General features: G+C 35.0%; 1 protein-coding gene across 2 annotated transcripts in view; it reads right to left on the reverse strand.

The window, feature by feature from the left end:
- Window positions 1–25,682, reverse strand: part of NHSL1 (NHS like 1) — a 170,521-nt gene that overhangs the window by 17,886 nt on the left and 126,953 nt on the right. The window contains exons 3-5 of one of the 2 annotated variants that reach the window (XM_044677119.1): window positions 20,672–20,796; window positions 8,130–8,322; window positions 2,216–2,347 (exon numbers count right to left, since the gene is read on the reverse strand). In XM_044677119.1, the coding sequence (XP_044533054.1) occupies window positions 2,216–2,347; window positions 8,130–8,322; window positions 20,672–20,796 (450 nt within the window). The remainder of the gene's footprint in view (window positions 1–2,215; window positions 2,348–8,129; window positions 8,323–20,671; window positions 20,797–25,682) is intronic. The other variant, XM_044677118.1, reaches the window with a different exon arrangement.

Raw genomic sequence — 25,682 nt, forward strand, 5'->3', positions numbered from 1 at the left:
TTAAAGGCAAAAACACAAGCCCTGGCAGGTCCTAAACCAAGCCAGAAAGACTTGAAGCATTAGTTCCATAATAGATTATTTGTTACTCGCTGAACTAATAAAATACAGTGATTGAAACCAAAACCAAAGCCAACAAGAACAATGACAATAACAGCATCAACAACATCACTATGGGATCAACATCTTACATATTGACTTGTTTTGCATGCAATCTGCAAGGACTAAGGAGCTGGCTTTTTGTCAATGTTATTTTTCCTTCCTTACTAAGAATGCTCTTTTAAGTGTTTTCACATGATTTTTTGTGATTATTCAATAAATATTACAAACATGTGAGGAGAAAAACCAAGAGGTTCTCTGATGACTATTTGCTAAAGTGAGGAATGGCCGAAATTTATGTCAAGTAGAGGCAATATGCACTACATTAAAATTGGGATAGTAGGTTAAGGTCTTCTCTAGAAAGGATCTGATAAAACTCAAATGCTTATCTGAGAGTAACAGATTAGCCCATCTGCATCCAGATTATTTTGTCAGATTAGTTGGTCATTGCCTATTAGGGAATGAGATCCTTAATGGGCAGATATATTTTGATGGGAGAGGTTATACTTGTCCTCATTAGGGAAGTTTGGCAAGGGTATTATAGTAGTGACCCTGGTCAGAATACAGTGCCAAGAGGAAAAGTTAGAAAGCAATTAATTAGATGGTGGTATACTAAAAGAGAAGTTATGATAGGAAGAAAATAGAGAAGTTAAAGATCAATATCACATATTTCATAGACTTGTGGACAGTTGGCCCTGCCTCCATTCTTGAATTTCCCTCCCATTATGAGAAAAGAGCACTCCTTTACCTTTATGGTAATTTTTCACCAACTCATGTGGGTTTGGATTAGTATAGTTCTATTTTTTTGCTACCCAGAAAATGAAACAGCAAACTATTTCTCTGAATGCTATCAAGGGGGAAGGGAAGGTAAAGCAGAGCTTGTATACTTCAGAAATTGAAGAAAGAGTCAAATAAAAGGGCCAAAAATAGGGATATATTTCTCTGGACATATTATGATACTATGGCTACATTTCTTTTAAACAAGACAAACTAGGGACCAATCCCAGTTCTTTCAGACCCTCATTTTTAGTGGCAGAAACCAGTTTCATGATCTTGGATGTAGAGAGGACATACAATGCATGCTACAGCAGAACTATTTGTAGCCAAGATATGATAAAATTGGGGATAATAAAGTATAAGTAAGGGTAAATGCAGTAATCATGAGCTATTAGGATTTATATTTGCCTTAAGAGAAAAGGAAACAATTTCCAAAGTATGAAGCTTAAAGAAAAAATATCCACAGGGAAAAGAAGTAAGAATTAGGAAAATTAGAACTACTGTGATATTCCTAGAGGCATGAATAAATGGCTTTCCCAGACATCCTAACAGAAAATGAGATTAAAGTTGCTCTAAAAATGAAAGAAAAAATAAAATAATATCCCAAGCATATTTTAGAAAAATGCAGAAATGGAAAAAGAAGTTTTGTTTTTTTTTTAAATCCCACAAAGTATTAGAATAAAGTAAGGAAGATAATGTTATTAAAAAATAAAAACTTGGAACTATCTTAAAGGTAAATAATTAAATGCTGATAACTGTTTTCACTGATGCTACTTGCTAACAAATAAGCTCACTGAGGTAGTTAGTATGTAAAATGTGATCAGTGTTCCTTAAATTACTCTCAAACTCAGTTTTGGATATATCTTTTTGAAGACAATAGTTTAACACTATTGCCAAGTAATCTAATTGCAGTCCTTTCTCATCTTAAGATTTAAACTTTAAATTAAATAAAATCTTGTCTTGCATAATAAATATACCTGTGAGAATTTCAAAAATCCTAAGAATACTGAGGTGGTAACATACCTCACAGAGCTGCCATGACAAAATTGCTTTATAACCCCTAAAGCACCAAGCTGTTGGATCTATAAATTTCTACCATCCCAGTTCAGAATTTAGAAATTCTCTCCTCCGTCCACCACTTCACCCAAATTCACCAAGCCCATGAGTATTAATGAATCAGGTCTGCTTCAAAGGTCTTCATGGAGGAAGTAACCCAACCCACTAGAGCAGTAACAGGCCATCAGACTGTATTGGTTTTATGAGCATGAGTAAATGGGATTAGTTAAGTAATGGTAGGCAGTGAGGATGAAGAGCAATGAAATACAGTTCTGATGAGCCATACCTAGCTCCTTTTGTATGATGTCAGGGATTCCTGTAATAGTCTTTCTCCTTTTGACTTTCTTCGGACGTCTTACGACAGTGTCTGTGTAAATTAGAGACCGCCGAAGGCTGGCTTGGCGGTCGAAATTCTCCCCTAATGTAGAGTAGTGGAACAAGCAAAGCAAAGTTAATTTGAAGCACGCTGACACCATGCACTTTCTTCCAGTAGCTTGTTGTAGAAATGAAAAAAAGGCATTAATAATGATGTTAGCTCAGTCATACGATGAGAATGTTGGCATAAGGGGAAAGAGACACAAAGCACACTAGCACACGGAGGCTGGCTTCCTTCCACACTTTCAATAGCCAGGTGCTTCCCAAGGTAGCAAAACTGCAAAGGATGCTTTCCCAGTGACTTTCCAAACCCCGGGCAAGGGAGCAGCAAAATGCCTTTCTATCCCATCAGAAGTTAGAAGAGGGCAGCCATGTTATCTGGAAACAGATCCCTTTTGATCTGAGTTACTGAAATGTCTTACGTGATGCCAAGTCTCAGCGTATGTCACCATTCTTTTTTTAATCTTCCAAAATTGTAATCTCCATAAAGGCACTTCCTAGATGTGTGACCCTGGGCAAGTCATGTAACCCCATTTGCCTAGCCATTACCACTCTTCTACTTTAGAACTAATACATAGTATTGATTTCTAAGACATAAGGAAAGGGTTTAAAGGAAAAACCCCCAAAACCAAGGATAGTGCAACTGTTTAGGCTCATGTCACATTCAGACTTGGAATGCTGGTAATGACTCATGTGGCTTTCTAGGGCTTGCGTAAGTTTGTGTAATTGCTATACATGCCATAAAGTAAATGAAGTGGAACAGCAGTTTTATACATTCTTTGAGCTGCCAAAAACCATCTCTATTTTTTAAAAAACTTATTTTCTATCTCAGTAATAACTCCAAGATGGAAGGGCTAAGCAAATGGGGTTAACAAACTTGCCTAGGATCATATAGAGGAAGTATCTGAGGTCAGATTTGAATCAGGTCCTCCTGACTCCAGACCTGGCATTCCATTGCACTGTCACCTAACTGGCCCTCCCCATTTTTAAAAGGCAGTTCATTCAGAACAAATATTTTCTAGTAGTCAAATTATTTTCTTCAGAAAACTATGCTAGATATAAATGCTGGTTACATCTATCTACTGTTATATTATAAAGCAAGGAATTGTGAAAGAGTTCATTAAATGTAAAGGTCTTCAATGAACACCCAAATTAACTATTTTTTAAAAAAATGATGATAATAATAATAATAATAGTTATTTATATAGTGCTATGTGCTAAGCTCACTTGGTCCTTGAAATGGCCCTGGGAGACAGATGCTATTATTGTCTCCATTTACAGTTGAGAAACCTAAGGCAAACAGAGATTAAGTGACTTGCCCAGGGTCACATGGCTAGCAAGTATCTGAGGCTGGGTTTGAACTCATATCTTCCTGACTCCAGGTACTACTATGCCACCTAAAAGCAGCTACAAAATCCATAAGTCTCTTGTAAAAACAAGCTTATTATAAATGAAAAGCACAAATGATCTCATAAAATTGAAATATAAAAAAATTAAACTCACAAGGAACACAGATTGACTGCTTATGTGTATATAGCTAATAAAGAACATTTTTCTAGTAGTTTTGTCAGTAAATCTGGTCCTGATAAATAAAGGAGAAATGTGGTCCATTATATCAAAATGTACCCAGACTTCTTTATAAAATAACATAAAGGCTGAGAGAGAGATGAACCACCGTTCATCAGTTGACTTCAGTGAATTAAATTAAACACATAGAATATCTAGCATTTATGATATCAAATACTGAAAGGGAGTATAGCAGAGCAGATAAGAGAACTAGACTCGGGCTGACAAGACCTGAGTTTCATTGCTGATTATAACACACCAATGGCTGTGGGACCCTGAACAAGTCACTTAACTAACTTTTTAGTGTTCTAGTCAACTCTCTAAAATGTATGTGGCAGAGAATCAATCTACCCTGGAAGAGGGAGTTGCCAGACATTCCCATACCAATGAAATAAAAATACATGCCCACATTTCTGTGTGTTTGTGTCTGTGTGTGTGAATGTGTGCACGTGTGGTGCTCATAGTGTGTCCCAAATGTCCTCATGCACTTTTTAGCTACTAAATCTTATTTAAACTATTGAATCCACTTGGGCTATACAGCTTAAAACTGCATGAAGACATCTGGGCCACCCTGGATATCTACTTTTCATTATATCATTAAGACTTTAAAAATATGACAGAATGGTAACAGAAAGTTGCATTTTTTTTCCTCCAGTTTTTTTCCTCCTTAAAAAAAAGACAAAACAAAAGATTTCAAGGAAATATTAGAAGCAAAAACAAGCAGAATGAGGATCATCTTCTTTTACACTTTGACTCCAGTTAACTTTCCTTGTGCTGCCTGCCATCTGGTAGTGTGAGAACTAATAGCTCCTGTTAGATCTTGGCCCAAAAAGGCCAGTGTTAATGAAGCAATATGCATTTCTCATCCATAAATAGCTCAAACTTTATCACTCAGTAACATTTTGTCTTTTGTTATTTAAAATACTTTAATACTAATTTCTTATATTGTTTCATTTAGGTCATCTTGTTTGATTCTAAGCTCAGTTATCCATTCTCATCAGATATTTTCCTTCTATACACATATAGACACACACACATGCACACATCTCCATATCTGTTCTGGAATATCTTGAGTCCCATCTGGTTCAAGACCCAAGGGATTCAATCAATTCTTGACCCTAGGTATACAGCTTCCTGTGCTAATGCCCCATTTCTGTGCCTGAAGGCTTTACTCCAGATTTAAAGTAATGAATTTAAGTGCAGCCTATCCAACGGAACAGACCACAGGGTGACTAGTCCATCCAAGGAAATGAGGGTATAAAATAGGGCCCTACAAAAAATGGTGTGTTAGTTTGCCTACAAATACTTTCAAGATTTAACTATTTTTCATAACTTCTACCAAAAAATATGAAAAATACATATTTAGAAAGAAAAAACTGCTCTATGATGCAAATTAAAATTATTAAGCTAGTAAATCATTATAAAGAGAATGTCTAAGGTGTATATAAATTCAATGAAATAGAATCAAAATAATTTTTTCTCTATCAATTTTAGCAATATACTGAAGATTAATGTATAATGGGTCATCTTGGACAACTAAATTATTTTAAAAATATTTTATACTCCTTTAAGAAGCAGAGAAGTTTTTTTAAGTAGGGTATTTCTATCACCTCTTCTCAACTCCAATTTTTTATTTATATCTATAATATGCTTGTGCCTATCTTTTATAATTAGCTAGCATTTTAATTGCCAAAAAAGGAGACATCATTCTTTAAGAAACAATGCTGAACTTTCTCTGCCAACATTTATCTGTCACTAAGTTTTTTTCATGTAGTGAATAATCCTTTGTACTAAAGTCTACTATCTTTGCTATTTCCTATTCTCATGATAATGCAGTCTCCTAATAAGACCTAACAAAATCTTATACTTTATAGTAATATTCATCTCAATTTGTGACTTTATATTTTCTCTGGACTTGGATACCATGATTATTTTTATATATTGACTTTATTATGTGGTTAGAATTATAAGATTTAACTTCCAACCTCACCCTCCAGAGAATGTATTCTGCTGTAAAACAGCTATTTATATTTATAAAAAATAAGATAGTTATATGATAGCCATATAACTACAGACAAAGAAGGACCAGTGTTAATAGTTATGAATAGAACAGATTAAAATGCCATGCATACAATATGATGTGCAAATCTAAAATGAAATAAACATATGTGGAATGAAGAAAGACCAACTGGAGTTTAAAATAATTTTTTGTTATGATTTTCAAGAATTCAAATAAGGAGAGCTAAATATAACATTCCCATTTCTACTAAGTAAAAAATAAAAACAAAAAACAACCCTCCAGTTACCAGCAAGAAAAAACCATTGCTATTAGCCACTTCTATAGAGTCACTAGTGTCACTGCACAGATGCCTCTGCTGGCAATGAGCACCAGCAGTCTCACTCTTAACAGTCTAGAACTGGTGCTGAGGGAATTGTTTTCAATTCTATGGAAAATTCCTCCCTGCTCACCATTGTTATTCTTCCCCGACTAAATGTATGGGACATATTTTAGGTATTTTGATCCATAATGAATAAAGTTAGTCTATTATATCTAAATTTGGTCTAAAATGATTGGAACTGTCAACTCTGCATAGTTTGGGGGTGGATTATCTGGTCTATGCATTATTGTCCAAGCCTTTTACCATCTCCATTCTCTGCTGACTGCAATTAGATATTAAGAAGAAAAAGCCTTTTGAAGAAAGAAAACAATATGAATACAAGAATCATTCCTGTGTCACTTTATCTTTTTTATTCCTATCCTAACTATACCAGATTACATAGAGTTGAGTCTTAATAATAAAAAAGAATGTGCATATAAATTTATAATTAATATAATTAAATATATAGAAAATTAATTATCATATTATAAATTTTTAATTTTAAAACTAAGAGATATATACATATATGCATATATGGGTATCAGAGAAGAAAATGGTAAACCACTCTAGTATCTCTGGCAAGAAAAACCCAAATGGCATCACTAAGAGTAAGGTAAATCTCAATAACAACAGCTATATATGTATGTCCTATAGGTAGATAGATATAGATATAGGCGTATACACATATACATTCATTTTAAGGTTAAAATTTTGTGACAGTGTGAGAATTTGAACCCAAATCTAGTCCTGTTCATTTTTTAAAAACCTGTTTACTAAATAAATAGCAAGAAAAACACTAGGCCTGGGTTCAAAATCTGACACTGACAAAAGCTATGTAACTGTGGACAAGTCATTTACTCTGTCTAATCCTCAGATTCCTCCACTGTTAAAAAAACAATAAGTAATACCTGTATTCTCTACTTCTGCTGTCTTGAAAGGGAAGCTCTTCATTATCCTTAAAATGCTAGAATACGTGAATGTGAATAGCTGTTAGTTATTATGGCTTAAGAGTAACCACTGTATTGCCTGATGTTCCTAGACCTTAAAACCTTCTATAGATATTTGTCCTAAAAAAATTAACAAAAAAGATTCCAAAACCTAGCATTACTTGTTCCACTTGAAAAAGTTTAAGGTAAATATCAAATCTCTACTACCAAAGACTACACTTTAGAGTAACGGTCAGCAACCTTTTTGGCGGTGAGAGCCATAAACGCCTGCGGAAGGAGGAGGATGGAGGCAGAAGGTGCTGGAATATGGGGCGGGGGCTGAAGGGCCCCCTGGGGCACATCCCTGGGTTCTGCCAGGACTGGCCAGTCGGGAGGAGGAGCCAGATATTGCTCGAGAGCCATACGTTGCCGACCCCTGCTTTAAAGACTGCTAGTTATATGGGGAAGAGAACTGAATAGAGAATTAGGAGATCTAAGGTTCTCACTAACTATGTGACTTTGGGCAAGCCTATATTCCTTCTCTGTGTCTCAGTATCCCTAACTGTAAAATTCAGTTTTGGAACTACAGAATTTCTAAGGTTGCTTCTATCTAAAATAATAATCTACAAGAAATTTCTTCACAGCTGAAATCTTAAAACATGATAGTTTTTTCCATGAAAAAAATCTTTCCTGAGTTGAAGAGATGAAACATCAAGTCTTACCATTAATATTCAGTAAGAAAGACAGAGAGTTTCAATTTTTTTAATTAATACTTTCTTCTTTAAATTAAGTGCTGGGTTGAAGACAATGCTATATTATTTATGCTCCATAATTAAATGCAAAAGTGGTGAAATTCTGTGGGGAAAAAATAAGTAAGAATATTAAAGAGCTCTATCCTATATTTGCACATTTTTCCCCAGAGGCATACAAACTTAACTAAACTGTAAAAGCATACCAGTTACATTAATAGGGACCACATCTGTCTGGACTGTTTGTGCTTGCTGTCTCATCTTTTCCTCTGGTGTTGGCAGGGGAAGTGACTTGGTCCAATTTGTCTGCGTGTTGATATCAGATAAATCATTTGAAGTGGGAGTTTTGGCTCTCCTGGTGGCAATAAGTTTTTCTTCCTCTGAGGAAGAGATGGAACACTGAAAGAAAAAGAGAAGTATACATAGCATATAAATGGCTGAGAAAAAGCACTTAAAATTCTTTATTTTATTATTTATTTTAAGAGTCTAGAAAATCAAATTCAGCCAAAATAAGTGACAAGAAAAGACACTAAGGGTTCCAAGGAAAACACCCACACATCTTGAACATTTACCAGTGGTTTTTGTAGTCACATCTAAAAAGGAAGTGGTGAACCTCAAAAATCAGCACAGCTTCAGCAATAAATAGTTCATGCCTTAATTCAACATATGTCTCCCTTTTTTCTTCTTCAAACCAGTGATGTAGATAAAGGCATATTTGACTTGCTTATCAAATCTGCAGGTGACAAAAAACTGGGAAGGATAACTAATGCACTTGGTGACACAGTGTGGATTCAGAAAAAACAAATGAAAAGCCAGAAAACTAGACCTAATCTAAGATGTAATTTCATAGGATTAAGTATAAAGTCAGCATTTGTAAGGTCCTAGACTTAAGAGTTGGTAGGAACCTTAAACATCATCTGGAACAACCCCTTCATTTTACAGATAAAGAAACTGAGGTACAGAGAGGCTGCTTGGAGAAATAGTGAGTTCCCTGTCACTGGGACATCTTTAAAGCAAAGGCTTGAAATGTTTGGCCATTTGATAGGTGTGTTGTAAAGATTCTTGTTCAGATAACAAGTTTGAAAAGAGAGGCCCTTGTGATTTTTTACAGTTCTAAGATTCTGTGCTACTCTTCCAAGACCTAGAGAGATGAGCTGAAGAAACTATTGTTTACAGGTTACATTTTCTATTTTAATTAAAAAAAATTCTTGAATTCAGCCCCCAAAATCTAAACACAATTTTAAAGCCTATTTCTAATCTATTCTGGACTTTGAATCTGTGGATTAGTTCTCATAAGAAACATCTATTGCACACCAACCATGCCTGTTCTTCTTGATACATAAATACATAATAGAAACATCAGTGTGAACTTGTTAAAGTATGTCAAGCTTTAATAAAGCTTTACTCTGAACCTTATCAGAGCTTTATGGGAAACATTGCTTGCTGTGTCAGTTTTGATAAAGATTCCCATACTAAATAACCTTCAATGCCCTTCCTACAGCAACTTCAAAGGTATTTAAGGGGAGCTTCTTTTGGCAATCAGTCCATGATGAACTTAAAGGAAGCCACAGCTCAGCTTTACTCAATGACAAAAGGACACTGCAGACTCATCAGAAATAGATGCAGTGGGGGTCAAACTACTTTGCTTTTGTAGGAAAATACATAGAAACCGAGTAGGAACTCCTCTAATGAGGCACTCTCTTTTAAAACTTGGTCTCAATCCATTTCTAATTCCATTGAGGAAAATGAGAGTTGTAGAGAAAACCATTATGATATTATTGTTATTATTTAAAATAGGTAGTGCCAATTTGCCAAGAACTAAGGTTAGCTTACCATTTAATTTAATCTATTTATCCAAACAACAATATTTAATTAAGCCCCAATATTTATATAGTGCAATGATTCCCAAAATGGGCACCACTGCCCCCCTGGTGGATGCTGCAGTGATCCAGGGGTGCAGTGATGGCCACAGGTGCATTTATCTTTCCTACTAATTGCTATTAAAATTTTTAAAAATTAATTTCCAGGGGGCTAAGTAATATTTTTTCTGGAAAGGGGGCAGTAGGCCAAAAAAGTTTGGGAACCACTGATATAGTGTTTTAAATTTTATATAGCTAACTCTGTAACCACTTTTTAAAATTTGATTCTTTTTTTTTTAACCTTACCTTTTGTCTTAAAACCAATACTATGTATTGGTTCCAAGGCAGAAGAATGGTGAGGGCTAGACAGTAGGGGTTAAGTGACTTGCCCAGGGTCACAAAATTTTAATTTGATTCTTGAAACAATCCTCCAGGGTGAGTGATCATTAAATGCATTTTAATAGATGAGGAAACAAGGTCAAAGAAAGATTTAATTACAGTTAAGCAACCAGCTAGAGAATGATGGACCAGGACTCAGATCCAGATATTATGGTCTCTAGTCCAGTGTTCCACTATATTATGACAATTCATTTCAACACATTTTGAAATATAGCACTGAAGTTCCAATGACAAGATGGTAGGAGAGTAGAAAGAACACTAGATGATGTCAAAATATCTATGTCTAAGCTTCTCTGCTATGTGCTCTTCCTAGGGTCCTGGAGCAGATCACTTAACTTTGCTGACCCTCAGTTTCATCATCTGCAAAATGGAGATAAGAATGCTTACCCTATCTCAAAAGACTGTTGAGAGCATTCAATGATATAGGTATGTAATAATACAAACTTAATATGCTGTCATTTATAACAGAAAATAAATTCATAAAAAAAGAACTGGTGCACAGGTATATGTGTACATATTTAGTGAATGATATTAACAAAGGTTTGGGGAGGAAAGTCATACTAAAATCTGTGTATTCATTAGAATATGCCAGTATAGGTGGCTTAAGTTACTCTTGTAACTTATCTTTTAATGGAGTTCTAGTTTCTTTTACTTTTTAAGGTACAACAAATAAAGTGGCATGTGACTTTCTTTAATGACATGGACAGGTCTAAAGAATAAGAACATCAATTAAAAATGAGTTTCACTAATATTACATTTGCCCCTTTTATATTTTGTCATTGCAATGAAGACAATTAAAATTCAATGTCGTTCTAATCGAACTGTTACAGTTGGCAATGATGACGAAAAGGCAGATGGAAACTGAAGCATAGAGATAAATCAGTGATGCCCAGTCTTTTGTGGAGAGGACATCCTATTGTTTGACTCTGCAAAATATGTTTACCTCTACTCTACATCCTAACACTATCTATAGAGTTCAATTAGATAGACTCATATGTATTTCTGTATGTGTATTTAGACATGTTTGTGTCCAACTAAACATAAACACAGATACATATACACAAATGGCCTCAAGTGAGTCATTTAATCCCTCTTGAGCTCAAATTCCCTCTCTATAAAATGAAAAATGAATATTTAATCTCTATGGTCTCTTCCATCTCTAAATCTAATACAGTGTAGATCACTAGGCTCACATCTGGATGTAGCATAACCAGAAATGGGATTGATATCTGTCTCTAAACTAAATCATTTTTTTGGTGGTGGGAACCCTGTAAACATAGATGGAAATAAGGTTAGATACATTTACTTAACTTATCTTAAACAACAAAGTTAAGATAACTTTACAATAGGGTATAATAGGACAGTTTAAAAAACCACAAATATTAACAAAACAAAGTTTGTTTTGTTGTTTCATTTTAAATGGAAAGAAAACAAAGTACTCAAATGATGAACAGTCCTGTTCTATACTACATAGAAGTTTCTTTTTTGTCCATTTTTGGTGAAACATTGTTCTGCCCATTATGTGTGTTTCAATGATGGTGATGGGCCCTAGTAACCTACTTTTCCCTCGAAAGTGTCAGAATTGATAACTATCACAATGAAACAATACTCTACTGTATACCTCAGCTTCCATGAGGTAGTCACCCAGGATTGTAGCAATATAACAAATGACAAAGCTCCATACACCCTTCTGAGAAAATTTCCCAGGTAACAAGAGTTCAGATAATAGTTAATGCAAATGGTGCTATAATTTAATGCCATGATCCCACTATTTACAAATATCTATAATCAATGTCCTTCTTATAACATGACAGCCACTTTGGAACCATTATCTATTGAGGTGAAAATTCTCTTTCTCCTCTCTATCTGTGAACTCTCCATATCCTCCCCAGGCCTACCTTTCCAAAGTCAATCTCCTCCTATGCCTTCTTAATCCAAGTTATATCTAGAAATCCCATTCTATGGTCATAAATTACCCCTTTAGTTGATAGTCTTTCGGTCTTCCTATATTAAGAAATACCTTGCTCTCCTGGGAAGAAAATGTATCCTTAACCATTATCTCTACTAAGTGATCTTCTCATTTCGGTGAAGCATTAGGCTGTTTATTCTCACTTTCCAACAATTCCTCTGACTCCTCTATAACTCAGCAAACTGTTCTTCTTTGACCCTTACTTCATTGATGTTAATTACCTATGTCTACTCTTTGATCCACTGACAATGGCCTTCTGGTCATCTCAAGGACAAGACACTCCATCTCTTAATTCTAAATATTTTCTCTTGCTCTCACCCTGGTCTGAAATGCTCTCCCACTACTACTCTTGCCCACTGACCTCCCTAGTTTTCTTTTAAGTTCTAGTTAAAATTGCTTCTGTTACTAGAAGCCTTCCCTAAACTTTTAATTCTAGTGCCTTCCCACTACTAATTATTTCTTATTTCCTACTTATTTGTATATATTTCTTATCATATTGTCTCCTCCATTTGATAATAAGGTCTTTGAATGCAGAGATTATTTTTGTCTTTTTTTTTGTATCCCCAGAACTTAATACAGTGACCTAATATGTACTTGATGAATGTTTATTGATTGACTCATTACCTAGGCCAAATCCTTGTTAGTGCCACCTGCTAGCCTATAGGTCATTCTTCATTCTTTCTTAAAGAGTTCAAGTCCTGGACCCTACTTTTCCTTTCTATCCCAAGTCCTGATCTTAAGTGTAGGGACATCAATGTACATAGTAATATCTCCTTGAATACTCTGGTCTCATCAGCCTCCTAAATGTCAATGAATTCCATCTTTTACTCTACTTCAACCACATAACCACAAACTGATCATTACCAATGATTGTTCCATATCCATGTTTCGGATCTCTGAAATTTCCCTCTCCAATACATCCTCCTAAACTTCACTATGACTTTCCCTAACCTATTAATCATCTTTTCCATGATCTCTCCAGTCCCTCTCAATTTTCCTAATCCATCACTTCTGTATTGGCCTCACTTTCAGCCTTGACCTTACAGTTGAAAAATTCAACCCTCAGGTAACTTGAATCACTTGCCCACTTTTCTTATCTCCAATATCAGACCTCATCAAGCATTCGTTCTGTCTTCATTCTTCTTTGCTCTTACTTTATGTGCTATTGATTGCTGCCAGAAAAAGTAAAGCAACTATGCTGACTAGGTTCACTACAAATTTAGGTTTTGTAATCTCAACAGGGCACTCACTAAATACAGGGAAGCCCTTTTTTTATTCTTGACTGATTAGCTCTCTATCATATCTGTCGAATCTCCTCTTGCCTAAAATTTACACCATCTTCCTCTCTTCCATCTCGACAGAGGAACTCATCTCTTTATTTTATTAAAAATAATAGCAATATATGTCTTCAGGCAAGCCATTTACCCTGTCAAAGAGGAGATATGTAGCTGACAATGTTGGCAGGAGGTAGAGCATGCTAAATTCCCCAAACTGATGAAATCACAGGCCCAGATTACTCTTCCCTCAGCTGAAATTTTACTCTTTAGAAATAAATTTAGTTGAATAAGTCTCCACTTTTATGGATTAAAATACCTCTGGGAATATTAAAGGACATCCATTGTTCAAAAAATAATAATAGCAATAGATATCATGTGTTATTGCCCCAAATGTCAAAATCCTTCACCAAACCCTATTTTTTCTTCCTTTGTTCCAGTCTTAGGTGGCCTTTCTTGCCAAGATCAATTAATTATTCCTACCAGACTCTTGATCCCATCCTTCTCCTTGTGCTCTCTCTCCTTTAAATCATGCCTTCTCTTTCATCATCAGTCTCTTGATATCCACTGACTTCTTCCGTGCCATCTTCTGTTATGTCTAGGTCTCCCCCAACCTTAACAAAAACCACCTATTGACTCTGTGATTCCTTCAGGCTATCACCCTATATGTCTTCTCCCTTTCACAAACTCCTAGAAAAGATTATTCACCATTTTCTCAACTCCCATTTACTTCTCAATCCCCTACAATTTGTATTCTGCATCCATTCATCCCCAAGCTTACTAGTAACTTATTTTTTTTATTGTTTGTAAAGTTTTTATGAACGTTTTGTTTTTGTATCACCTTAATTTCCCAATATGTTCGTCTACCCCTTTCCTTACAAGGAAACCATGTCTTAAAATAAAAAGAGAGGGAGGAAAAAAAAAACAGTTCAGCAGAACAAACATAAACATCAACCTCATCTGATATTATATACAGAATTCCACACTCAAGGTACCCCAACTTCTGTGAAAAAAGGAAAGAGACATATTCTTATTATTCCTCTTTGCCTCCTATCTTAATTATTGTAACATTATAGCACTCAGTTTCTATATCAATGCTGTTCTTTCCCTTTATACCATTATTGTCATTATGCATATTGTTTTCCTAGTTGCGTATATTATTTTCCTGGTTTCTTGTATCATTTCATATGTCTTCCCATGATTTTCTGTACTCTTCATATTCTTCATAATTTATTTAGGTCATTCTCCAATAAATGAGCATTTCCTTTTTACAAGACCTTGGCTATTACAAAAAATGCTGCTATAAATATTCTGATGGTAATTTTTTTTTCATCCCTGACTTTCCTGAGGTATATGCTAGCAGTGGGATAGTTTAGGCACTTTTTTTTCACATAATTCTCAACTGTTTTCCAGAAGAGTTGGGGCAATTCACAGATCCACAGTGTATTAGTGAACCTATATTTTTACAGACTCTTCAACACTGACTTTTCTCTTTTTTTGAGATAGCTAAGATGGCATTGTAGATAGAATTCAAACTTTGGATTAGGGAAGATCTACAGTCAAATCCTCCCTCAGACATTTACTGGCTGTATGATCCCAAGCAAGTCACTTAACTTTAGTCTATCTCAATCTTCTCATCTATAAACTGTGGTTAATAAAATAATACTTCTCAGGGCTGATGTGAGGATAAAATTTGATAATATTTTTAAAGTATAAGTTTTGCAAAACTTAAATATTATATAGATGCTAATTATTATTATTAATTTCTTTTGTCATATTGCCAGATGTGAAGTGAAATTTCAGAATTGTTTTGATTTTTATCCCTCATTGTATCCATCTTTATGAGGCGCATGGTATACAAGTATCATTCCCATTTTAGAGGTAAGGAATATTAATTTCAAGGGGATTAAGTGACTTGCTCACAGTCACACTGCCAGTAAGTGCCAGACTGGAAACTAAAAACCAAGGCTTCTGACCTCAGCATCAGGAATAGTAGTATTCTCTGTGCCTTCTGTCTGAAATTATCCCTAAGTATCTTGTATCCTTGTATCTTGCCTGAACGTAGCTGGTTGCATACGATCTCCTCCATTAGGCTGTGACCTCCTTGAGAAAGCAAAGATTGGTTGTTTTTCTTTTGTTTGTTTGTTTTTTTGCCTTTCCTTGAATCCCCAGAATGTGGTACAATGCCTGCCATGTAGTAGGTATTTAATAAATGTTAGCTGACTGACTACTAAAGTCTGTTCTTATTTGTAAACCAGTGGAAACAGTCTTTCTCACATTTATTCAATAGTTCCATCTTGTGAATCAGATGTATTCCATTTTTTCCTCCTAGTTAGATGATTTTTAGACAATGTTTTTATTTCTCTAGCTTGCTAATGAACAACAGCGAAGTGAAAACTTAAAAATCCCTTCTCATATTATGGGATTCTCTTTAAAAATCTCTCAGTTGACTTTCCAGTAACTGAGGCTTCCTATTCCTATCACCATCTTTTCTGATGATGGCATTTAATGCCATTCTCACTGAAAATACTACCTGAACTCTACTACATTAATATTAATATGATCCTAATGTATTCTTTAGCACGTGATGGTCAATGTACATGTAAATATACAATGTACAATGTAAATAATAATAGCTCATATTTGCATAGTGTTTTACAATTTATTTAGCATTTTCTTAACAATTACCCTATGAAGCACATGGCACACAAGTATCATTCCCATTTTAGAGGTAAGGAATATTAATTTCAAGGGGATTAAGTGACTTGCTCACAGTCACACTACCAATAAGTGCCATGCTGGAAACTAAAAACCAAGGCTTCTGGCCTCACCTACTACATGAGGTTGCATTTACACTTTGTTATGGAAAACATCAAATATCTCTGAATTCTGTAATCTTATGCAGCAGATTCCATGACAGAGAATACTATGATCAAATCATTAATTATGAGTGTGAAAAAAAGGGTGGAGGATGTGATAAAAATGTTATCAAGCTGTATGTATGGCAGCTTAATGGTGGACAGGTACCTTAAAGTTCCATGGGACCAAGTCACTGCAGACGTTAACACAACACTGAAAGAGACAGCCTAAACAACTAGACTGCTGAGTGAGAAAGGAGAGAAAAGAAAGAATAAGGAGAAATCGATTCAACAAGAACATACAATATAAAAATGTACAATAACCACTGTAAAGGATGAATTATGTAGAAAGTCAAGGGCAAGATTCCCCAAACTCTCTTTGCACTTCAAGACACGAATTAGTAATAAGGTGGGAGAGTCTTTTTGTTGTTATTGTTGTTATTTCCTCTATTTTCCTTTCCACCAGGAAAATGAGAAGCTTAAATCCATAGTAGCACATGTGAATTTGCCTCAAGTCCCATAACTCTCATGGAAAAGCTATCTGATGTTTTGGTCAAGACCATGATACTTACAGGTCCTAGGAAAAACCCTTACAATCCTTTCTTCCTGAGGTTGTCTACAATGAGTTATCACTATTTTAAGCTTAGTTTCTCTATAATCTCATTAACTATAATGCCCAAATAGTATTAGCTTGATCTGTGTGATTTTAACAAATCCTCAATGGAATTATTTACGCAATGAGCTAGATTCCTTCTTGTACATCTTTTAATATTTCATGAATACTAGGGGCATACTCAAGTTCTCCACGTTTTTTCCTTTTTCATACATGTTACCAAAAAAGGATAGACATTCCATTTTTAATGTAATCGAAACAGAATTCGCATCAGATTAAGAAAGAATATGAAAAGAGAAATCAATGTAATATCAGTTCATGGTGTAATTAACCCATTTTTATTCTTCACTTATAATTTTTTTAATGATATTTATGCAGTACTTAATTTCACCACTGAAGGAGGAGTACTACTTCCACTGAAACAAATGGCATTCTTTTTATAAATCAGAAAGTGGAGATTCTGAGAGATTCTGGGGAAGAAAAATTAATAACCTTACAGCCAACCTAGTCACGAGGCAGATGAAATTAAAGTGGTTTTTTTTTTGAGGAATCAAACAAACTGGTCTTTCTCATTCCTACCCCCATAAGCTCAAACTTCAGTGAAAAACATTTAAAGTCTGCAGCATGTTAAAAGGCTTATGAAGCAATTTTGCTAATGGGTAAAATCCTACTATGCCTTAAGATAGGAGTGACAGTTAACAGTATTCCATTAATCAGTATTATTCAAAGTTGTCAGTTTCCCATCTGCCCATTTATCTGCCTGTGCTAAATTATACTTTGAGTGACACATTAGTAAAAAAGGTATTTCAGTTCTTAAAGTATTTATTATGCAGTAAATTGTTTTACATTCATGCTGAAAGGCTCTGAAAGTTAATTTTACTATTTAAAATCATAACAATTTTATTTTTACAAAACTTCCAATAAAAAAATCTGAAGATCAAAATAGCATCCTTGGGCTTTTAATAGCATTACTTGAGACAGCTTATCTTATATAAAATGAAGAGTTTAAGAAATAAAACAAAAGGTATAGACTAATATAAAAAAGGAGTTTTTCTACCTTTTATTACTAGAAACTAGCCTGATAAAAAATTTCATGTTATAATTTCAAAGATATTTTAGTATAATTTAGTATAATTATTAGTATAACTATTATTTCCTAGTATAAATTATCTTGCTACCATGGGGCAAAATAGCTGAGTGCAGACTCTGAAATTAGAAGGAAAGAGGCAGCATTGCTCCAGAACATTTTCTTCCCAAGGAGACTTTTAGATCATCTAGTAGATCAGATCACCGGAGTCAGTGGCAGAAAGGAATTTTGAAACAATGGAAAGAGCACTGCCTTTGGAATCAGAGGAGCTGGATTCAAATCATGTAGTCTCTCTTACTAAAGTGTGACTGAATAAGTCACCAAACTTCCTGGGCCTGAGCTTCATCTATAAAAACAAGTGGTTGGATTAGATGGCTTCTAAGGTCCCTACCAACTCTAAATCTAAGATCAGAAATTATCCAATTCCAGTCTCTTTGTTTTAATCAATTAAAGCCTTAGCAAATAGCATGGCTTACCCCAAATCACATACCTAGTAAGAGTTAAAGCTAGAATTAGTACCTAGGAGTTTTTGTTTTAAATTTAGTGATCTTTCTACTATACAACATAAAATCCTCATTATTTAATAGATAATGAAACTGAAGTGCTGAGGAGGTTAAGTAATCTCTTTAGAATCAATTAATTACTAGGAAAAGTTGGAACCCAGAATTCAGCTTTTTTGATGTACTACCCCAGCTGTTCTTTTTACTAAATCCAGAAAGACCACACCCTATAGAATAGCAATTAACATGACAGCCTCTAGGATCAATAGTGACATGAGTATAGACTATAGTGGTTTGGACACATAAAGATGACACTGGCATCTCTGAACTTAGAAGCAAATGGACTTTCTTGTTCCTCTGATGGTGATAGATTTATGTTCCCATCTGCCAGTCTCTCTTATAGTGCCCAATTAACAATGAACAGTTTGGGATGAAGGGCTCTAGTCTATGGTCATAGAAAAGAGAATGGCCAGATGAACCAGGAAGATCCCTTCATCTCCCAATGGTGAAATGATTCCCTCCCCACATTGCTGCATTCTTCCCCAAACTTCAATTTGGAGGAAGGGATGAGACTAGCCTTCCTTAGTCTTCTCCTGATTCCACTCCTGACTATCTGGAACTTTGCCATCATGTCCCCTTCTCCATTATCCTCTAACTTTTGCCTGCTTTTCATGCACTGTCTTCCTTAATGTGAATGTAAGCTCCTTACATGATGAGATTTTTTGTTTATGTTTGTATTCCCTAAATTAGATTACTGTTTTGCACATAGGCTTAATCAATGCTTGCTAATTTTTTTAAACATTTTTTTTAGATTATTACCTTCTGTCTTAGAATCAATTCTGAAATAGGAGTGAAAGGGCTAGGCAATCAGGATTAAATGACTTTCCCAGGGTCACACCGCTAAGAAGTATCTGAAACCAGATTTGAACCCAAGTCCTCTCAACTCTAGGTCTAGCACTCTATCTATAATACTACCTAGCTGCCCCTTTAATAAATACTTATTGACTTTTTAACATGACCCTTTTAGCAACTGAATCCACTAGTTTGATCCCATCAGTGAATGCATAATTATCCTAAAAATTTGAAATTATGTTCCTCTTTACCATGAGAATGAGAATATTTATAACAAAGAATCAATTCTCTACAAGAGTGTCTTAGGTGGCTAATGGACCTTTTATTTGGGGTTGAAACCAATGGACATGAATTTCAGAGCTTTCTAATCATGGTAGAAGGAAATAAAACTCCCTGTTACAATCTAGAAATTTAAACATCATGTTTCTTTTAACATCTGTACTAGGTTGTGGTGTATGAAATTTTAAAATATTATACAACTCAATTAAAGCTATTGGCTGTTATACACAATCCATTTATAAAACATCAAGAAAATCATCCAAGGAAAGTGAAGCATCAGCAACATGAATATTTAAGGACAGTGTTCAAAAACAAACAAAAAACAAATTACCAGTGAGCATATTTAACTCTGATTTCAATTATTTGTGAATATAAAAAGATTTTATTTGTGGCATTAATGGACTCTTACCTAGAACACCTTCATATTTTGTCTATGGCAAAATCACTTTGGTCCTAGTCCCATTAAAGGTTGAAGTCAATTTTAAACTGACCAAAACTACAGAAAACAAGTCAAACTTGTGTTTGGGTAAGTAGTGGGCTATTCATTACTACTTTCATTTAAAATACTTTGAACAAGGCAACATCTCCACAAACCCTCCTACCTTTATTTTCATTCTAGCCTTAAAATGAACTTATTTTTACTTATCTTATTGGCAAATAAGTATGGTTATACCAAGGATATTATCAGAGAATGGAAATTACAAAGAAAGCAAACTCCAAACTTAAAATAGCATTCGATTACACTGTTAGTCTGTGCCATTTGTATATTTTATTCTTTATCTGCATAAGGAACATGAAATATTTAGGATCATAGAGTTAAAAAAGTGGAAAGCATGTTAGAGAACCATCTCTTTGCAGGTGAGAAAAACGAAGACTCAAAGAAAAGAAATAATTTGCTTAGGTCAGAGCTAGTAGCAAATAACTGAGCAATGATATAAACCAACATTAATTTACTCAAAAATCCAGAATTCATTATACAACATTAGGTTTTGTAGAAATAGTTCCAAGTGCAGAGTTATATTCTAAGATCAAGAAAAGTATTTGGTTTGTGATTTTACCTTCTGATCACTTTCTTCATCTTCATCTTTATGGGCGTCACAGGCCAAGCTGGATTTAGAGAAAGTAGGTCCCTGAGAGTAGTACTGAGAGCTTCGATAACCATCTCTCCTCAATTTGTCACATTCTGTATGAGGTAGAGAAAACAGAAAGGGGAAATGTTGTTATTAAAAAGTATCTTTGAGGGGGCAGCTGGGGAGCTCAGTGGATTGAGAGCCAGGCCTAGAGACGGGAGGTCCTAGGTTCAAATCCGGCCTCAGACACTTCCCAGCTGTGTGACCCTGGGCAAGTCACTTGACCCCCCCATTGCCTACCCTTACCACTCTTCTGCCTTAGAGCCCATACACAATATGACTCCAAGACGGAAGGTAAGGGTTTTAAAAAAAAGTATCTTTGTTTATTCACATTTTACTTGCATTTTTCTAATTTTGAAAGCAGAACAAATTGTAATGTTAATCACTCAACTTTTATTTGAAAGCACAGAACACTTAAATCTAAAATTTTATGTAAAATTTTAAGCAATTCTCATGTTCCTGATGTTTACTTCTAATTATCTTGATTTTGTATAAATTCTGAAGTTAATTTTAATACTAGATGTTTACTTAATTTGCATAGATAGCAAAATATTAAAGCATTTATATTGATTCTATTACGCAAAGGGATGTGGGAATTGGTTGGGTTGCCTTTTAAAGGAATTCACTTACTGCTTAAGATTTCCATGCATCTGTCAATAGGGGAGGAGGCACAATGTTAAAAGGATCAGGTTGGGGGAATAACATGAGTTTTTAGTAATTTTGAGATTTGTACAATCTTTTCTATTATTCATATTCATACAAATTTTAAGAATCCAAGTACAGGAGGGTAATCTGGCCATAATAGCTATTATTTGTTATGGATGTTTCTCCTGAATCAGGGTCCTATGTTATGAAAACCTTGAGAAGTTTAGTTTTGTTTTTTAATTTAAAATGCTTTAAAAATTAAAAAAAAATCCTGACAAATCAAGTTCTTTGAAAATTATGGTTTAATGTTCTAAAAGGTGACATTCCATTCACAAACTACAAACTTCATGCCTGGGATAAGCTTCAAAACAGTGAGTCCTTTATGCAATAAAAGTTTAAGTTCTTATGTCACAATGCCTGTTTTAAATCGTAGTGTTTCAAATGAAATATAATGCTGAGTTCCAGATTAAATAGTAATATAGATTTATGGCAGTTGACCAAATTTTTAACTTATCAGATTTTAGAAATCTTGTAAACTCATCATATTACACAGTCATGTATCTTGTTCCCACTCTGAGGAAAATTTCCTTTTGTCATGTTTCAACAGGTCTCTTTGTTTGTAAAAACATGTCTTTGTTCCTGAAAAACGAAGTGTATTGTCTGCGAGATATGACATAATAAATAATCCAAAATCATCGTGAATAAACAAAGCTTCTTTTTCCAAACACCAAGCCAATAGAGAGTCACTCCTAGACAAGACAAAACTCAGCAGGGTATTGCTTATACTGAAAGATCCAAACAGTATAATTAACATATCAAAAAAGAAACCTATGCCAGTCTTTCTGCCTTTAACACACACTCTTAGATGACAAGCAATATGTCCAAATAGGAGTGTTGGGTTTTCAGACATTAGACCTGTGTTCAAGTCCTAATTCCTGCAACAGCAAGCAAATCTGTCTGAGACTAAATTCATTTACTTTCCATCATACCCTGGGACTATAATATATCCAATAATAAAATGAATAGCAGAAAATTTAATATTCACTAGAAGTCTTGCTTCCTATTTTTCTCCATGTTGATAAAAGGCTTAACTAAAAACCTTTCTGAATGATAGAGAGGGTGTTTTGATCCTGAATGTGCAAGTGAAGGAAAAAAACATTCTGAGGTTCTCTTGTGGAAAAAGGGGTTATAACTACAATTCCCTATTTAAATTATAACTTTTCTTAAATCCACCTTAATTTTACTTTTTCTGTAAACCAACACAACACCAAATATTTTGCTTTCCTCTCCTCTTGAGGAGGGTTATAACTACAATTCCCTATTTAAATTATAACTTTTCTTAAATCTACCTTAATTTTACTTTTTCTGTAAACCAACACAACACCAAATATTTTTGGTTTCCTCTCCTCCTTCTTCAAAAGAACTATTTACTGTATCTTGATCTATATTCACATTTTGGCTTATTTTTTGTTTTAAGTGCATAAAAGGGTCCATCTAGGACAGGAATCTGCTTCTGACAGTGGTAAAAACACTTTTACAGGAAAGAGTAGGCCTTCTTGACCTCTATAAGAATGGACAATGTGCCCTAACTTCCCTTTAATAATACAGTCATAGAATTATCATCTTTAAATTGCTCTAATATTTTTTTTAACCCTTACCTTTTGCCTTAGAATCAATACTGTGTATTGGTTCCAAGGCAGAAGAGTAGTAAGGGTAGGCAATGAGGGTTAAATGACTTGCCCAAGATCACATAGCTGGGACGTGTATGAGGCCAGATTTGAACCTAGGACCCCCCATCTCTAGGCCTGGCTTTCAATCCACTGAGCTACCCAGCTGCCTTCTGCTCTAATCTTTAAAAAAATAATTACTGACTTTTTTTTTTAATATCACATAGGCATCTCTGGAGTCAGATTACAATGGCTTAGACCAGCGGTGGGCAGACTTTTTAAAGACGGGGCCAAAGGAAAGGAAATGCTCATCTGTCAGTCTGTTTCTAAGGCAACTCTTCCGAAGTTTCATTGTATTGTATTCGTCAGATTAGGAATAATGGCGTGCCTGGATAGAACATTTCAGGGGGCCTGCATCTGGCTGGCAGGCTGTAGTTTGCCCATCACTGGCTTAGACAGTTGAGACATGGTGACAAAGAGTGACATAAGATCTTAGATCCAATAGAAACTATAAAACCAAAGATAAAACAGGAAACACTTGGTGAACAAAGTTTAGGAATCTATTATGTATAGGGATTCTAGGCTCCCAAGGAATGTAAAAAATGCCTATGGCTCTAGATAACAGGGTGGTCATAAAAAGAACTTTTTGCATGTGGGAAAAGGCAGACAAGGGAAGTTTACCTTGTACATACTGCCGGGGGGGAAAAAAGAGTGTAGAATACTGCAAAGTTTCTGTACTGCTGAAGGTTTGCCTGATGTGAGTGATAAAAGGAATTAAAAAAAAAATCTCATCTTATTAGAATCAATACTGTGTATTGGTTTTAAGACAGGAAAGTAGTAAGGGCTAGGCAATGAGGGGGGCAAAAGGTTAAGTGACTTGCCCAGGGTCACACAGCAAGGAAGTATCTGAGGCCAGATGGGAACCCAGAATCTCTTCTCCCTAGATCTGGCTTTCACAGAACCACCTACTACCTCCTGATAAAAGAAATTTAATAAAAATGTTTCTCAGAAAGTCTTTCTTATTACGAGAAGCAAAGGATCTCTAAGCTTAAATTCCCATAAAATGAACTTTTTAAAGCCTCTCTAGAGAAGAGAAAGTTCTGCATATAAAATCCAAAAGAATCCATCTCTGGTGATTACCCCCTTTGGACTGTAGTCACTTATGGTCCTTCAGACCTCAGTTTTTTTACCTGTAAAAAAAGAATATTGGACTAGATGCTTCTAAGGTCTAGAGTTTCTTTCAGTTCTAGAGTTATGATCCTAGATAAAATACTGGCAAAAGTAATCTATTTCAAAGCGAGCAAATACTCTGAAAGGAGGAAGTTTCTTTTCTTTGAAGACTTCATTATTCTGTGAAGTCTTGGTCAAATTTAAATATATGCCACTGTTTCAATTCTTATTCTTTTCCTTCCTACCCAGTTTTCTTTCTTAGCTTGTGAAAAAGATTGCTTTTCATAAAATCCTTTAGCTAAGTTCTACCACATTCCTCAAGGTCCAGCTCAAATGTTACATCTACCAGAAAGTCTTTCCTGATTACTTACCATCTGCAAGACTGACAAGAAATCCCCTAACTAACCTGAGCCCCAGCTTACTTCATCACTAACATCAGAGTGAAATCAAGGTTGTTGTAATGAAAGTGTTTTGTCAGCCTTAGCATAATAGAAATGAGTCCTTGTTACTTCAGTCAGAAGTGTTCTCTCCCTTCTAATGTCCTATAGTACTTTGTATCTTTCATAGAGCCTTTAATTTATATTGTCTTATATCATACTTACTTGTGTACATTTATTTTGTATCCTTCAAGGATATTAAGTTCCTTGAATGAAGGAAAGCCAATTTATAAATCTTGGTATAACCTGCACTGCCCTGGACATTCAACTTCAGTAATTTTTTGCTTGATGAATGATAGGGTAGAAGAGAAATGAGGAAAAACAAGCAGAGGTGGCCACAACACCTCCTCCATCCTCATACTGCCTCTGTGTATGCATTGCCTTGGCAGCATGCTATAATTCAACACAACACAATCATTTGCCATGCTTAGCTAGTATGAGCTCTTTGTTTCTTAGCAAATCATTCTTATCTACTTTCTCACACTTAGGATTTCTATCTGGAGTTTGGGTATCAGGACTTGCTTTTTAATTAGGTAGGGTATAAAATATGCTCAAATACTTGATTTCTAGATAAACCAAGACAGAGTTAAGACTAGGTATGTTTTTCAGATTAAGGTGGTTTTAAAAAAATGTTCACAGTATATCAACTTTGTATTCCCCTTGAGAATGCAATCAGTAAAAATGCACATATATTACTATCAATTTTGGAACCATCTCAAATCTTTGTTTTTAAATTTATATTCTTTTAAGAGAAAACATGCTGGTTAAAAGCTTTGGGATATGTGTTTTACAAAGTTTGTGGCAGTTGTCAAGGAAGAGAGAAAATACTGAAGTTCAACAGAATCTTCCCCTCCCCATTTTATTTGTTTGTTTAGGGCCAGGATTTCCCCATCCCACCTATGCTACAAATGTAGTGGTCCCTCATGGGCCAGATCCAACTACAATTTCAATTCTGACCTAGGCTGGTTCAACTCTCTTTAGGAGCCTGCTGGCTCATTATTGATGCCAGATTTAATGTGG

This window comes from Gracilinanus agilis, chromosome 4, assembly GCF_016433145.1.
Source record: "Gracilinanus agilis isolate LMUSP501 chromosome 4, AgileGrace, whole genome shotgun sequence".
NCBI classification, from domain to species: Eukaryota; Metazoa; Chordata; class Mammalia; order Didelphimorphia; family Didelphidae; genus Gracilinanus; species Gracilinanus agilis.